This window comes from Wyeomyia smithii, chromosome 2, assembly GCF_029784165.1.
Source record: "Wyeomyia smithii strain HCP4-BCI-WySm-NY-G18 chromosome 2, ASM2978416v1, whole genome shotgun sequence".
Lineage (NCBI taxonomy): Eukaryota > Metazoa > Arthropoda > Insecta > Diptera > Culicidae > Wyeomyia > Wyeomyia smithii.
Genome location: NC_073695.1, coordinates 221,706,868 through 221,723,137, shown reverse-complemented (window position 1 = coordinate 221,723,137; position 16,270 = coordinate 221,706,868). Strand labels below are relative to the sequence as shown.

The window sequence follows — 16,270 nt, the reverse complement described above, 5'->3', positions numbered from 1 at the left end:
TAACTTTGTGGTCATTCAATCTTTTAGACGTTAGAGTTATGTTTGAGATTACACTACGGTCGCTTTTTATGAGATCTTTTTACGCGGCTTTTTTACGCGGGTTTCGGTATTTACGCGTTTTTTTACGCGGATTCCGGAATTTACGCAGTTTCTTTTTACGCGGCACGTATCCCTCGCGTAATAAGCGACTTTGGTGTATTTCATTTTAAGGCTTTTCAAGCCGCGCTAGGAGCCATATTCTTTTTGATATGCTCTCCTAAGATTTGGAAGCGCTTCCAGTTAGTTCAGGATTCTTTTTTGATTATGTTGCTTCTTGTTTTTCGAGCTTTTAGAAGCGCTTCAGTAAAATTTTTTAAATGTTGATGTTTTCCTGGTTATAGGTTTCATAAAATTTTTGAGACCTATTGAAAATCAATTTTTAACTTACTATTGTTCATTTTCACCGCTCTTCTGGTCACTTTTGTTTTTAAAACCACCTTTCTTCTAGTCCCGTTCTGCTTTGATCTATTTTTTTTTCTTAGAAATATTTTGAATACTATAATATATTATAGTATTGAAGACTGAATTCAAACCATTTTGTTTGTTCTGTTCTTTTGAGCGCTTCTGGTGACATAAAATCATGCACATATTTTATCGTTAATGCTTCTAAATGGTTCCAGCTGAATTCGGAGTTATTTAGATTTCTTAAGTTTAAGATCGAAATGCGTGTGATCATGTATATCTAATTATCACTTTTATGTAAATTTCGTTACTTGTTTTTTTTTTCGTTTGTGGACTCAACTGCCTTGAATAAAGAAGTTTTGTGATTTTTTAGACTAAATTTTGACCACTTGCTTTTGCTTAGCAAAAGTTCGTGTTAAATTTACAATTGCCTTAATTTTTTGTTTTTTCCTTATCCTCAGATGCGTTTTTAAATTATCTTGTTTTCTTCCCTTAACGTATTTTTAGTCACTTAAGCAGGTATTAGACGACGCAAATATTTGCTGTTTTTGGTACGATTTTTATTTGCACAAAATAAAATCTGTATTAAAAAATAGCAAATATATGCTTCGTCTAATACCTGCTTTAGAGTTATATTAATAATTATTTGCTTTAAACGTTCTCCTGGATTTTAAGGATGTTTTACATAGTATAAACTGTTGTACGATTCAGAATATCCGATTAGTTTACCTAATCCAATTACTAAATATTCTGATTAGAAGAATTGAAGAGTTGTCAACTTGATTCGCAGGTGTGTTATGCGGTTCATTTTTACGCGCTATTTGTGACCGAAATTTCGGTTAAATCCTCTTTAGGCTTTACTTTTGTTTCGCTAGAAGCCATTTTAGAGTGAATTTGACGTTTATTTCTGGCGTTTAAAAGTGTTTTCATTCATATGAAGCATAATTTGTGATAATATTTCTTAAAGTTTCTTCTGGACAATAAAAGCTTTTGCGAGCATGTGGGTTTCTTTACTGAATTTTTATGGGATTCTTTTTTGATGGGGTGGTTTTGGACAAAACTTGGAATTCAACGGCTATCATTTCAAGTATTTTATAAATTGAGTTTCTTTTTTTAACTTTTGCCTTTAAAATTTGTAACCAAACACTTTGATCTGTTTTGTATTTATTTATTGGTTGAACATTTCCTCTTTTAATCTTTGCTGATTTTCGATGGGATTTTACTTTGTTCATCACCCATCACTCAGTTCTGTTCTAGCTTCTGGGTGAAATTTTTAACTATTTCAAGCGGAAATCACGATTATATTTTTCCTTTATTTTTATGTTTCAGATGTTATTTTTAGCCATTTCTAATTAATTTGGAAGGTGCTTCTAGTTTATTATTTCATACTTTCTTTCTTAGCATATACAATATAAAGATTTTTAATGCTAAATATGAGTCCTTTTTCGTATTTATTTTTTCGATTGTTTTTAGACCAAAACTAAAAGTTGGTTTTTTGGTGTTTTGTTTCCTTCAAAGGCGTTTTTAGTCAGCTTCAACTGAACCTATAAACCTATTTACTCTAAAACCATTTTCAGGTGTTTTGAGCTGAACTATTCTCAACTTAATTAGAGCCTAACTTTTTGTTTGCTCACTCTGGTTTTTGGATGTAATTCTAAATCAATTTAAATTCGTTACGAAACCTCATTCAATTTCGTTGCTTTTCAATGTTTTTGTGCAATGAAAACATAACTTAAAATTATCTTCCCTTGTGTTGCTTTGAGCATTTAGAAATATTTTGAGTACTTACTGTTCCTTACTGATTTACGTTGAATTACATTTCTTTTATGTTTAATCACTGAATGAACCTAAGAAATAAACGATAAAATTCTGGCCACTTAGAATGTGGATTTGCTAACGAAACTGTTTTTTGGCCAGTTTTTTCAGTTCCAAAAACTCTACTAGTAGAAAAAAAAACAAAAATTATGGGACCTATCATTTTCCACCAAGATGTTTAGGGTTCAGAGTTCGTGGTCCAATTTTTTTTTGCTACAAGGAAAAAAATGTTTCAGTTCCATGACAATTATTGAATTTTGATTAGATTACGAACTAGGTCCAATGGTTTAAAAGAAAACAATCCACTTTCGGTAAATTGACCAAGGCGGATTATTTTCCTTTTCTGAAAATAAATATAAAAGCTATTCTGGACTGGAGATGCATACAAGATCGTTAGCCTTGAGTAGAAGTGTTTGTTTCTTGCGTGGATGAAAAGGTTATTGTACAACAGACCTAAATTGTCTGAATTATAAAATTGTTATTGCAATAATCTCTTCATAAGCCCAAATGTAGCCAGACGAATCTGAAATAACAATGATTTACCCTCCCTTTCCATTACAATTATTGCTCGAGTATTTTTATTCGTGTTGGTTTACTTATCCCATCAGCTACCATCATTCCAATATCAGCTAATCTTAAGTACCATCTTCCAACCGTATATGAGAACAACATTACCCAAAATGTGAAGTCCCATCAGCGAGCAAATAGTCCTAAAAATAACCCGGGTATCGGTCCATTTATTCGATTTCGCTGACGTACACCCCGAACAGGATAACATCGAAGCGGTTTTGTTTTTCTCTCCTGGAGTGTTTTCCCAACGTTGGGTGGAGTATTTTCCTTCGATGGCTCGAGTAGTAATCAAACACTCGCCCTGGGGGTTATTTTGCCAAAATAGCATGCGTTTTCTGGCTTCGTTGCTTATCCAAGCTTCCGAAACAGTCTCCGATGGCATCTTAGCCGCGCTCATTGATTTTGTGACGAGTGTACTTGCTTGTTGTTGGCCGGAGCATTATTTCAAGCGAAAATATACACTAGTGAAAGCAAAACGGTACCACTCCAATACCCAGGTTGGAGCAATAAATTTCGTAGTATTACTCAACGGCTAATCGATTGCCACATGAAAACCGTTCCTGCTCCATTGGATTCCTTTAATCGTTGTAACAAGCAAACAGCCCCACATTACATGAGGTGCTAGATTTATAGCAGTTTCGTAATTCCAGTTGCGGCATAGCAGCACACTGCTAGAGTGAGAAATTTCACACCCAGATATTTAGTCCTCTCTGCATTGCTTTAAATAATGGCAATTACAGGAGCTGTACTTATTTTTTTTTTCGCAGGGACTGTTCAAGAATTACGAGCCTTGATGAAGGGGGAGGTGTTGCTATAATACACAAAACGTACCAGTTTGTTTTTTTATCACATTATTAAAAGCAAAAGTGGAGAATTTTCAAGCACACTTTTTTATGTAATTTTTGAATATTCCTTCGTCTGATAAACTACTTTCACCTGTAACAGCAGCCCGCGTGACGACGACGGTAGTGTGGTGTTACACGATTTATAGTTCAGTTTCAACGGCAGCGGCAAAAAGTTGACTGCCAGCACAACCATATATCGCACACGAGCGGGTTGTACTTTCAGGCTTACAGTACGTTCCGAAGGAATACACGGCATGTGCTTGACAAGTTTCGGGTTTTGTTATTCAAACTTTTTTTGTTCCATTTTTTGCGGAGGGCTCTTGTAACTGCAGTGCAGCATGCTGTATCATTTTACATGTTTTGCTTCTAAAAAGTACTTGATGCTTGGTGATCAAACTATCCATAAATGACAAGCGACATGATAGAATATGTGGTTTTTACCAGTAAGGGATACTTCATTGATTGTTCTCATTTTTCTTATTGTCAAGTTGTTCTTCACTTCTTCACTTATAAAAATATTATCCAACTAACCCCTCAGTGATTATACATGTTGATGCATTATATAAAAAGAGCTGTTCTCTCATTCGATATGTTTCTTCCTGGTGCAGCCGACTCTTCGCTCCTTTCTGTTAAAAGTATCACAAAGAAACAATAGTACCAAATCTATTTCAGTCTGCACAAGAAGCCTCAACACAATCACTCTACCCCCCATCAGTTTCTTCTGGAGATACCAACACCTGTACACCGCTTGCGGCACAGCAGTCAAATCCTAAACAAAGGATAAACAATTTCAACAATCGCGCCCACATTATCCAAGACTTCTCTGCTTCCCACAAGTTTGCGAGAATAGAATGCATACCAGGAAGAGGAGAAAATATCTGCTTCCCAGGTTCCCAAGACAATGTCTTATTTTCCGGTTTGGTTATAATTTTCAGCAAAACGGAAAATAATAGCAGTGCGATGAAAAGCAACACGATCCCGGGGTATGGCAAATGGAATAGAATAGACGGCTGCTGCTACTACCGGGGGACTCCCCAAACCTTTTCGCAGCCAGGAGGAACAAAGCGCTGTCCGGTTATGTATTGCCAAAGCACACGCAGTTCTCATTTCGGTGCTAACGAAATTGTCAGTTGCTTCATTTGACCACTGAGGCTGCTGTGTACCACGTTATGTATTAATTTTTTATTAGTTTTTTTTCGTTATATTTCAGTGCTGCTAATTCTGCCTTGATCAAGCAATGCATGGTGACAATGAAGAATAATTTTCCTTTAAGCCGCTTAAGCGAATTATCAAACCAGCGAGGTTTTGCTTGGCTGTACTTTAAATCTCATTGTTATTTTTGTGTTGATTCACCATTGCATTTTCATTAACGTTTTCGTTCCGTCTCAAAAGTGTGTTTCTTGAGCTGTAAACAGAAAGAAGCTATGCTGATCCTGTATTTCAAAATTGATTTCGTATGCAATATTCCTTTGAACAATAAACAGAAATATTTAATATGTAGCTTTATTATTATTACAAATTTAAATTTCATTGCTGAGTCTGATTGTTGTAAAGATATGTTTGTTTATGTTTTTGCGATGTTCTGCAACCAGATTCGATTTGTTTGGTAACTGTAGCATCTTCAGTCACTCAAGAAAATTGGTACAACTTCTGTGGAATGAGTTGCAATTTTTTGCACCCTGACGCCCTGAAGGCACGGAGAGCTTCGCGGCCTCTCAGAAGAATTTTAGATAGAAGTTTTGTAATACGAGGCAGCATTTTTGAGTTACATATCATCCTGCCAATCTATTTTTTTTACGTCATGGTTCTAATACGCAGAAGAGATGAAAATCTACTTTTACAGAGATATCTGGAAGAAATTTTAATTACCTGTTAAATTTATTAAAAGCTTCGCGCCTCCCCCTTTTCCTATATGAGCCACGCGGCTCTCTTGCCGGCCACGGAGTCCCAGTTTGGAACCACTGCTCTAAAAAATTTCAACAATTTCGTGACCACATCACAAACTTTAAAAATGTCAAATGCCGTCTAATAAGTGTTTCCGAAACTAGGATGAAACCAAGAAATCGAAAATCAATTCCAGACTTCATTTTTAATTCCAAGGTGGCGACTTCAATCTCATGCAATATAAACATTTTCTGAACCGAGATGATGCCCACAAACCGGGATTCAAGTTCAGTAGCCATTGCACAATGGTCCCGAAACTGAGCAGCATTTATAAGGTAAAACTTTCTTCTACAAAGTTGTAACATATGATAAAGCGTCAATTTAAAAAAATTCTAAAATGAGAGTAACCCAAATTTTCGATGAAATCGAGTATCTATTCTTTTATCTTTGTACATAGAAGAAAAAACTACTCTACAATATTTTAGCTCCGTTAACCTTGCAGTCAACTTTGCAGGAAAAAGTTTTTCTATCTCTTTGAAAATAACCGATTAAGTGTCTTTGAACGACTTTTAAGGCTTTTGAAGAGAAACAATTTGCGATGCTGATATTGAGAATATCTCAACTCAACTCAAAGTTATTTTTATTTCTATAAAAAAAATTGTTTGTTTGTCGTTGTTTGTCCCAACATAAAAAATATCTGTTGGTTTCAATTTGTAGGGCGCCTTGGCTCTGATATGGAGAAATTTTGAAAATTATGTTATTTTTTTAAATTTACGTGAATTTTATTTGAAAACATGAACAGAATTTTCAATATTTTGCATGTAAAAGCTCACAGATGTTTTTCGTATTGTTTTTTTTTTAACTAAAAATAATTATCTTGATTTGATTTAAGAAGATCAATAATCGAAACACAAGTTCAAAATTTTCAAAAATAAAATACATCGAATAAAGCCGTTTTTCATGGTCACCCTATTTCGGAACTTATAACCCAAAGTGCTTCAAATGTGCTCAAAATTGCATGGATGGATCTTCGTCGAAGTTAACCAAACCCGTATTTTTTCGTTGGGTCATTAGGGCAACCTGCTCCGAAATAGGGTGACCATTTTATAATTAAAAATGGCTGAAAGAGCTGTGAAAATTACGAAATAATTCTAATTTTGATGCATTTTATCCCAATTCCAACTACGCAAACTGTTCCCAAAGCTCCAGAAACGTGGTTGAAATAATTTTAATAAAAAAATATTTTAGAGCTGTAGCGTCTTCAGCAAAGTTGTGATTGTTACACCTAAAAGTGAGAGACAAATTTAATTTTTCTCTTTTTTGTACAAAAAAAACAACTGTTTTTGACGAAGTTATAGCACATTTTACAAGCAACAACTTTATTGAAGGCACTATTCCTCTATCAGACTATTTAAATGGACTACTGTAGAGTTTTCTATAGAATTTCCCTCGAACATTTTTTTTATATTTTTTTAGCGACAAATTGTAGAAAATTACTAAAAAAGTTCCATCAAAAACTCCACAACAGTATATACGACAGATAGATATGTAGTGTCTTCAAAAAAGTTGTTTCTTATAAAATATGCTACAATTTCGCCGAATACAGTTGATTTTAGTATGCTAAAAAGAGAAAAATAATATTTGCTTCTCAATTTTAGGTGGATTATTCACAGAATTGCAACATCCATAAAATGAGACAAAATTAATTAAATAATGTTGCTGAAAACTCTACGGCTCTGAAATCTTTTTTTTTATTTAAAATAATTTCGATCACGTTTTGGCAACTGTGCAATTCCACAAAATTAAAAAAAAAACGGTTTAAAGGTTTAAAGACCCTATATAAAAGGGTATTGAAAATAACAAATAATTTCGAAGCCGGATCGGTTTGTTTAATTGGTGTGACATCTTCGGCAAAGTTGTAGAATAATAATTTCGTCTATCCATAAAATATACACCCTGTAAAAAACTTTTTTTTGACACAAAATTTAAAAAAATCAAAATTATTTTTTCAAAAGCTCATTTCTGTATAACGTCTTCAATAAAGTTGTAGACAGTAATTTTCCCCTTTAAAATCTACGCCATAAGACAAAAACTTAATCTGGCATGAAACACAAAAAAAAAATAATAAGGGGAACTGCTCCATTATTCATCTCAGCCCATATATTCACGTCATGCAACATGAAAACACATAGGTCATTCCATACGAAGTGTACATGCCACTTGGACACGACCATCACGGATTTGGCTCATAGCTGTGGGAATCATTCATCTGGGTTCACTATGAAAAACTCCCAATTTTGGTGTCGATCGGAATACCCCCCGCTCTGTGGGATCTCTCTCTTTGTAGCAAAGTCAGGCACTTTTTCTTCAAAATTCCGTTTTTCTTTTTCTTACAATTCATAGATGTAGGACGTCCGCAAAATACTGATGGATGATTTTTAAAGAAAATAAACCAAGGAATCCAAAAAAAGAAAATTTTTGACTGGAAGTGTTGCCAGATAGATTATTTTTGTATTTGAAAACTAAATCTACATTTTTCGGCAAATGCATTTTTATTTTAAATTTGATAATTTCATCGTGTTCCTTGGAAAATTTCACGTCAGAAACAACTATCATCCCGAAGTAATATGAGCCAATCTCGCGATATAACATTTTTAAAAAAATAGTTGTAAATTTCGTAATTAATTTATTTTATAGTTTATAGCCGTGAGACACCCGAAAAATAGTGATGAGTGAGTTTTGAAGAAAATAAACCAAGGAATCCAGAAAAAATATTATTTTTTACCGGAAGTGTTGCCAGATAGATTATTTTTCTATTTTAAAACTAAATTTGCATTTTTCGGCAAACGTAGCTGAGTTTATTTTAAATTTGAAGATTTCATCGTGTTTCTCGGAGAGTTTTACGTGAGAAACACTTATCACCCCGTGGTAATATGAGCCAATCTCGAGATATAGCATTTTTACGAAAAACTAATTACGAAATTTAAAACCATTTTGGTAAAAATGCTATATCTCGAGATTTGTCGGGCATCTGCACTCGAAAACTGATTTAATTCAATCATCTACTTCAGAAAACAAAATCCGCGCATTGTTCTATACGGCTACAACGGGACTCGTTCAGCAGCCAACCAAAGTTTTTTTCATCACTAGCGGAGCACTTTTGATTTTAATCACTAAACAAAATCACTCACTACACTAAGAATACTTTAATCTTTGAAATGTTCACCTCAAATTTCCTAAAACAAGCCTGAATTAATAGCAATATATGAGATGAATTTCTACAATTCCTATATTCCAACTGTATGTGTTTTCATCTGTTTTCACTGCGTTGAAGAAAATCAAAAGTTGCCAAATCAGTTTCTGTTAATACGAAAAAATCATACTGAAAATGTAGAATTATTCCGACATAATTGACATAAATCTATAGCACTGTAGTAGTTACCTAGGTTACCAATTTTGCACGTAAACAACTACAGCGGATATCTAGGTAATCTACTACGACGGGCTGCGGCTACGTTCATTCATGATAATGTGATTCATTCATGATTAATAGTGTGATGAATATGGGGGGGGCGTCGTGAGATGAATAATTGAGCAGTGATTCAAGTTTAAAGATGGATATGGAAGCGTTGTGGAAAATGGTTTGTTTTACAAAATTCAGGATAAATCTAGCTAATTTTACTAAATACACAATGTTGAACGATTGCATAAGTGCACGTAAGCATATTTAGTTTATTTGTTCAATGATTTCGTGAAAATTTGGTATTTAATCCGTGCATTATTCGTGAATATCGGCTTAATGAAATGAATGATGGAGCAGTTCCCCTATAAACATCTCAAAAAATTTTATTTTCCTGCATCCAATTTTATTTACGAAAACTACACCTGTACATCTGTGTCTTACCAATAATAGCTAACTTACCTTTGAAATATCTAAACATATATAAGTGCAGCTCTGTCTGTCTGTCTGACCCTTATGGAATATTGTGTTTAGGGGTTTCATAGGCTGAGAAAGGTGATTAAGATAGCTCGAGACCCCTCCGCTATTCTGTAAGGAAGAGGTCCTACACAAATAAAACACAAATTTCTGCACAACTTGAGAACTTGTCAAGTAAATAAAATCAAATTTGGTATGTGGGGTTTTTTTGGGGGCAGGAAATATGTTCATGGCCGTGCAAGGGCACACTTTTTCCCTAAGAGAGGGGTTCTACACAAACAAAGCACAAATTTCTTCACATATCAAGAATCAATCAAGGCAATGGAACCAAATTTGACATGGGGGGGTTTTTGGGGGCAAAAAATAACTTCATGGTAGCTTGACACCCTTTCCTTTTCTGGAGAGGAGAGGTCCCATACGAATAAAACACAATATTTGTTACAATTCAGGAACTAGTCAAGAAATGGAATCAAATTTGACATGTTGGTTTGGTACTCCTCCACTCTGGAAGGGGAAGGTGTAGTATCCTATCCAAACTAAACAGATATTTCTAACACTTTTTCCAGAAAAACAATCTTAAATAATTGGGATGATGTACAGGAGCCGAAATCGACTCCTGACGCCATATTTAAATTTAAGGTGAAAACTTCTAGTTCCTGGAAAACAGCTGAAAATGACCGAATATCACCCAATATGAATATTTTCAGAATCGAGGTGACGCACAGAAGCCAAAACACGAGGATGTTCTTATTCCGATAAAATCAATAATTTCAAATGATTTATCTCTTGAATTTAATCATATCCATTATCTAATTCGTCATTTATTTGCAGACTGTAAACTAATCGCAAAGAATCAATCAATTTGGAATGTTAAAAATTATGTAAAAGAATTAGAGGGACGAAGATTGCCGGGTCAGGTAGTAAAAATAACAATAAGATTCGTCAAAGAAAGTTTTTTTATATTTTCGGGCTCTGATCATCGTGTGGCTTATTTTTTCAAGTTTAAATTGACTTTTGGTTGGTTTTCCTTACTATTCAAAACAAATTTGTTGACGTTTCGGTTTACTTGTCCTTTGTTTAAACCATTTTCAGAAAACAATCACATTGAAAAATTTGTTTTCTGAAGATGGTCGAAACAAAGGACAAGATTAAAAGGACCAAAAATTAATCTTATTACTTTTGAAGTAACCAATTTGTTACCAACAGCAGAATTTTTCGTTTTTACTTCTATAGCAAGTAGTTAAAATTTCGTGAGTATCGATCAAGTTATTAAAGAAATTCATAAAGCAAAAGCTTTTAATAAAACTTAAGTTATCTCTAAAATGAAAAAAATTAATTCATTTGGGTAGAAAATGAGTTATATATCTAAAACTATAATGATTATGTTTTGAATATTTCAATAGAATAATGCCGAAGTTGGGATATCGAATAGGGCCATATATGAAACAGACAATCAAAGTCAACGATGAAAATAAAACCCGTTGAAAACAAGTCACTAATGAATTACAGTCCCTCTACAATTATGGGTCAGTCAACGTGTTGTCTGAATGTTCAAAAATGGATATAAAATCGCAGAAAATATCCACTACGAATATTTTACTATCTATCCCTGTGTTCTGATGTGTACTTTCGATCAACAATCAGTTTCACTACAGTAGATGCGTGTAAATCGGTTGGGAAGAAAAATATCACTTACATAGCAAAAGACACAATTATGGGTCACTTTTGGCATTCAAAATCATTTAGTCTATAAAATCGTCAAAATACATAACGCAAGTTACTTTATTGTTGTAAAAGCTTGATAACAAGTTATTTTATTCAGTTTTGATGCATTATCATGTAAAAGTAATAAAAATTGACAAAATATGGACTGACCCACAATTGTGCACCGCAAAATGTAACTTTACTACAATTATGGGTCACTTCACTTATTGCACCAAGCAGAATTAAAGTTTTTAGTGACATTATCAAATTTAAATCATTTTAATCGTAAAAATGAGGTTACATGTGAGTTAAAAAAATACCACTGCTAATAAAAAGTATTCTGTTTCGTGCGAATAGACGTCTTTGCGTAAAAGTGACCCATAATTGTAGCTGACCCATAACTGTGGAGGCACTGTATTTTCCATGGCAGGGACTTTAAAATTCTCCAGCACAAAATTCGAAATAACTATAATCAAAATCTGAAAACAACCACGCGTTCCCTTTTTATACGGTATCGATGGAGACACCCGGTGTCAGACTACAATATTCACAACACAGCAAAAAGGTTCCCCTCTTCATTGCGGCCCCGAACATTTTGAAACGAAAGAACCTTTCTTTGTTTCTCAGTTCGAAGCCTTAGCAAAATCTTTTCTTTGTTGTCAGATGAAATTGCCTCCTAAAAAGTTAAACGATTATCGCGAAAATCTGTTTGTCACAAATGTGAACAACAAAAATAGATTGTTCTTTTCAGATACTCTGTGCTCATAACTTTGTTTCCAAAGCAAAGAATTAATTAAGAATCATGTTGAAGAGTGTGACCTTGGGGGAATGCTTTAATACACCATTGATCTTCTTTATTTGGGTACTGAAAACACAAACGAAAGTTACCTTAGTTACTTCTTCGCATTTCTTCGAAAAACAATTATAAATCGTAATTCCAAATGATTATGTTATATAGGTACATTTGTTTGAATAATTGTAATAATTTCTATATACAGAAAAAATCTTAACGAACATCGTCTCATAATAATGTTAATCTTCTACTTTTTCCTCTGCACAACAATCACTTTCGAAAAAAAAAACACACAATATACTGATATTCCAACCGATGACAGCGCCAGACAGTACCAACGGCCCATGTGAGTATTCTCTGTCGATGTTCCCAAAACCGCCCCTAACGTGTTTTGATGTGGTGTGACATTTTTTTTTGTTCCATTGATGTTTTTTTTTCTGTTTTATTTTGCTAGAACAAAGTCCGTGTGCTTGTCCCTTTGCACGTAGAGCACGCCGTGTAATATCACAACGTTCTATATCAGCAATGCACGAACATGTTTGTCATCTCCACTCATGCGATGTTCCTTACTTGCGCTGTGTTTGTTATTATTATCAGTCACCACTTTTTGGTCACTTGTATGTTTGTTCTAGTGAATATTTCATTCCGTACCTATATTATGTTAACCTTCTCCTATGTCATCCGTAGCCAGTTGTACATCCCCACACCCCATGACCGCTGCCTTGCTAATTAGCATGCATAAAACACACCCAGCTTCGCAGCGGTTCATTTTGCCACGGGGAAAGCGCGATGCAGCAGATAAAAAGCCTCGTATGGAAACTTTTATGAAGTTTTGTTTTTTATAATACGTGCGCGCTGAAGTGAATAGACAGATCTAACCCACCAACAACAGCAACAAAAAGTTGAAACGAAACATTTAAAGTTCATCCGCTATTGCGTCGGAATGAATGTGTTGTGCAGATGTCTGTATTTGCAAGTGCGGCTGTGTTTTCATGTTTACTCGGTAGAAAGTTTATTTTGCAGTTGAAAAATGGAAATAACTTGAAACAAAATCTGCATGTGTTTGAATATAAATCATGGCTTTCTTCCGCTTCGCCTGGCTTGTGAAAAAAACACTACATTCAACGCGAAAAGTTTCAGCTGTACCTGTTGGCTTACTACTCGCATGTGCGTCGAGAGTTACATCGAGTATTCTCGGGAAACTCACCGTGCGAATAGAATTGGGAAAAATATCCTGAAGCTATACGGGGCACGGTTGATATAACACCCAGCACGCGGTGCAAATGCCGACGGTTGTACGGTGCTTTGTCCATGGTTAATGGCAATTTCCCCCTCTAGTTGGAAGAGCAACCTATTTGAAAATAAAACACGCTAGAGTGACAAGAAAATGCCATCAAATCGCAGCACAGCAAAGCAAAATAATCAATGGAAAACTTTTCTTGACGAGGAACCATTGAGAGAAAGAAAACGTCGCAAAACGAAATTGGATGCTTTATTAAACTGAGGGGAATGATTACACATCGTTGAATCTTAGCCGTCCATTTCACACGACGCTGCTCGACCGAACACTCACCTGACGGAAGCCATTTCAAGTTCTGACAGTTGTCGTCAACAAACAGATCGGATGATAGCTAGCTGCCCTTTCTAACCTGTTTTCCTGGAACATTTCATCGGTTTGCTGCGAAAACATGTCAATTCACTGGAACTGGTTGAAGGACTGTGAATTCCATGATGAGGCCAATTGTTGGACCAAAGCAAAGCAAAGCACACTTTCCAATTTCGGCGAATAACACAAACAAAATTACAAACATCTTGCCTTGTTGTGTGGAAAACTGCTGCAAGCAACCTAATCTGTACAGGAAAACAACACACTGACACGGTAGCAGTCTCAGAACTTGATGAAACGATGCCCCAGTTATGACGATGTGACGATGGCCCGGGAGTCATCGGTGCCGTTGTCACTGGCGCGATGCAATTAATTTTAACATGGCTTCAAACTGATGCAGCAATTTCTCGTTGTCCCGCTCAATGGTTCGCATGGTGGATTGAACGGAAGCGTTACATAGTCAGGTGAACCACAGTAAGCCAACAACACCCACTTGGAGGTAGAAGTTTGTAACCTAGCGTGAGTTGCGACCAATCCTGCTGTGTCAAGCAGCACTTTCACGCCTGGCTTATCGACAGCTATACGAACCATCTTTTATAGGGTAATATGCGATTATGTAAACATTTCACATCGACACCTTGCTCCTGCGGGGATAATACCGTTACAGATTGGTATGAGAACTCTTTAAGCTGATGATTACAATGATCAGTTTGTAAAATAATTGCACTTAAAGGCACAATTAAATTCTCAGATTAATCTAATCGCAAACCTTGTTGACTCAATTGGTGACGGCTACATACTCTAGCACTACTCATCCCGAGATGGTAATTGCATTTTGATAAAGAGTCGCTACAAAATCGTGCACATTCCGAACGGTGAGCAAATATCTATCCCCGCTAACAGCACATACTTCACGCACTTCGCCAAACGCCCCCAGAGCGAGTGTTCGTGCACACATTAGCTCCAATATTTACATTTCCCATCGATTACGGCCAAGCACCAACTTGAATTCCCAATCACGAACGCGCAATCCAATAGCCAGTAAATGATTCTATTCCAATTTCCGGCCAGTTTATTCGGGCGCGTTCACTGCCGGCCGCATTAATCCCGACTAGCGGAACTCGATTCGAGGCTGCCGTCCACTTTCGAAGCGCTAGCTTGGTACCCGCCGCGATGGCCACTCGGCTGACGTTAATATTACAGTACAAAGGGATTGCGCTTCCATTCAAAAATTTTGCTAAATTTACCGACTTTGTCTAGCTGGCCCACTACGGGGGAATCGGCAAACCACTGCCTGTTCCGGCCTGTTGAACATATAATTACGAAACGTGATTTTGGTTTCCACTCTGGGGTAGCGTGAAAGGAAAATCGGACTTTGTTGCCAGCATGCGATGGGAATGAGATACTATCTGGCTTCGGTTTGATTTATGCATGGAACGAAGGCCGCATGGCCGGGTTCTGATGCTCAACAAGGCGCCCAACAACTTTTTGACAAGCATGGATAAATATGTTTAAAGGGGGTAGAATTGAATACAAGAATGGTTTCTAACAGCGTTTCTACCGTCTTCAATTGAAAAAGTATTATTTCTCAGTTTGAAAAATCCGCCACAAATCAACGAGTCCAAAGCAATAAATCACGCGATTTTCATAAAGCTATGTTGATTGTTGTGACCCTACTTAAGTTTAAATCTTCGGTAGCAAGCTTTCATAAAATTATTCCCTTCGCACCGGGCAACCGGATTATTTCTAATAATATTTATATTTCATATTTATATTTATTCGTTTTACAGCAATTCAAAACCTTCTGAAGAATACTAGTAATTTGGTAACATAGGTTTTCAACGAAGAAATCATTGAAATACGGTTACACTGGTTAACCGAAATTTTAGTGTGAAATTCCGACTGGCTCCGAAAATTGCCGTTAAAACTAAAAAAAAAATTCCAGAATATTGTTATACATCTCTGCTCTAACGTATCCGATTTGTGAACTAAAATGTAACGCTATGCTTGTTAAGCGTGACAGCATTACAAAAAAATACTTTGCTTTTATTCATTAATAAGTTCACAAAGCAGCTCACTACGAAACTATACAGAAAACCATGCCTCGTCGTTTTGAACAACTGGATTCTAACATGAGCGTAAAGATGCAATCTGTAAAGTCAATTAAAATGATTTTTTTTTTTAAAGAAAACAAAAGCAAAATAAATGTAACGGCCCCCACGCGTCCTGTAAAAGCCTACAGGGTTCCGTCACATTAGGTGACATACTTAGAACTCAGAAAAAAGCCGGTTTCCTACCGCATTTTTCCTACGTTGGCACAGCCTTCAGCTGTGCATTAAAGTAGGTCAGAGCTTGCGTACAGTTGAAGCCAAATCTTCCGCTTGGCTTGGGTGACGAAAACCACCACCTGTAAGCACAATTAATAAAAACAAGAGCCCGCGGTTCGGTACTTGATGGGCCGGTAACTCGTCGCCGCATCGCGAGGATGAGTTACTGGCAATTGTTTGTAAACAAGACAGAGTGGCGAGCGCACGGCTCACCGCTTTCGGTAGAATTAGACTAAGTGGAAATAAACCCACGAATTGAGGTACTAAAACAGAGACAGGCCGAGGGAAGGCCATTAAAGTAATAAGGATAGGCAGTGATTTCGCGAGGGGAAATTGTCTCTCGCGAAA

General features: G+C 36.0%; 1 protein-coding gene across 11 annotated transcripts in view; it reads left to right on the top strand.

The window, feature by feature from the left end:
- The window catches only part of LOC129725427 (fat-like cadherin-related tumor suppressor homolog), a 682,871-nt gene that overhangs the window by 620,081 nt on the left and 46,520 nt on the right, over window positions 1–16,270 (top strand). For 9 of the 11 annotated variants that reach the window (XM_055681264.1, XM_055681263.1, XM_055681262.1 and 6 more), the window contains one exon: window positions 12,312–12,335. The exons of the other annotated variants lie outside the window; for them this stretch is intronic. In XM_055681264.1, the coding sequence (XP_055537239.1) occupies window positions 12,312–12,335 (24 nt within the window). The remainder of the gene's footprint in view (window positions 1–12,311; window positions 12,336–16,270) is intronic. 11 annotated transcript variants of the gene reach the window in all.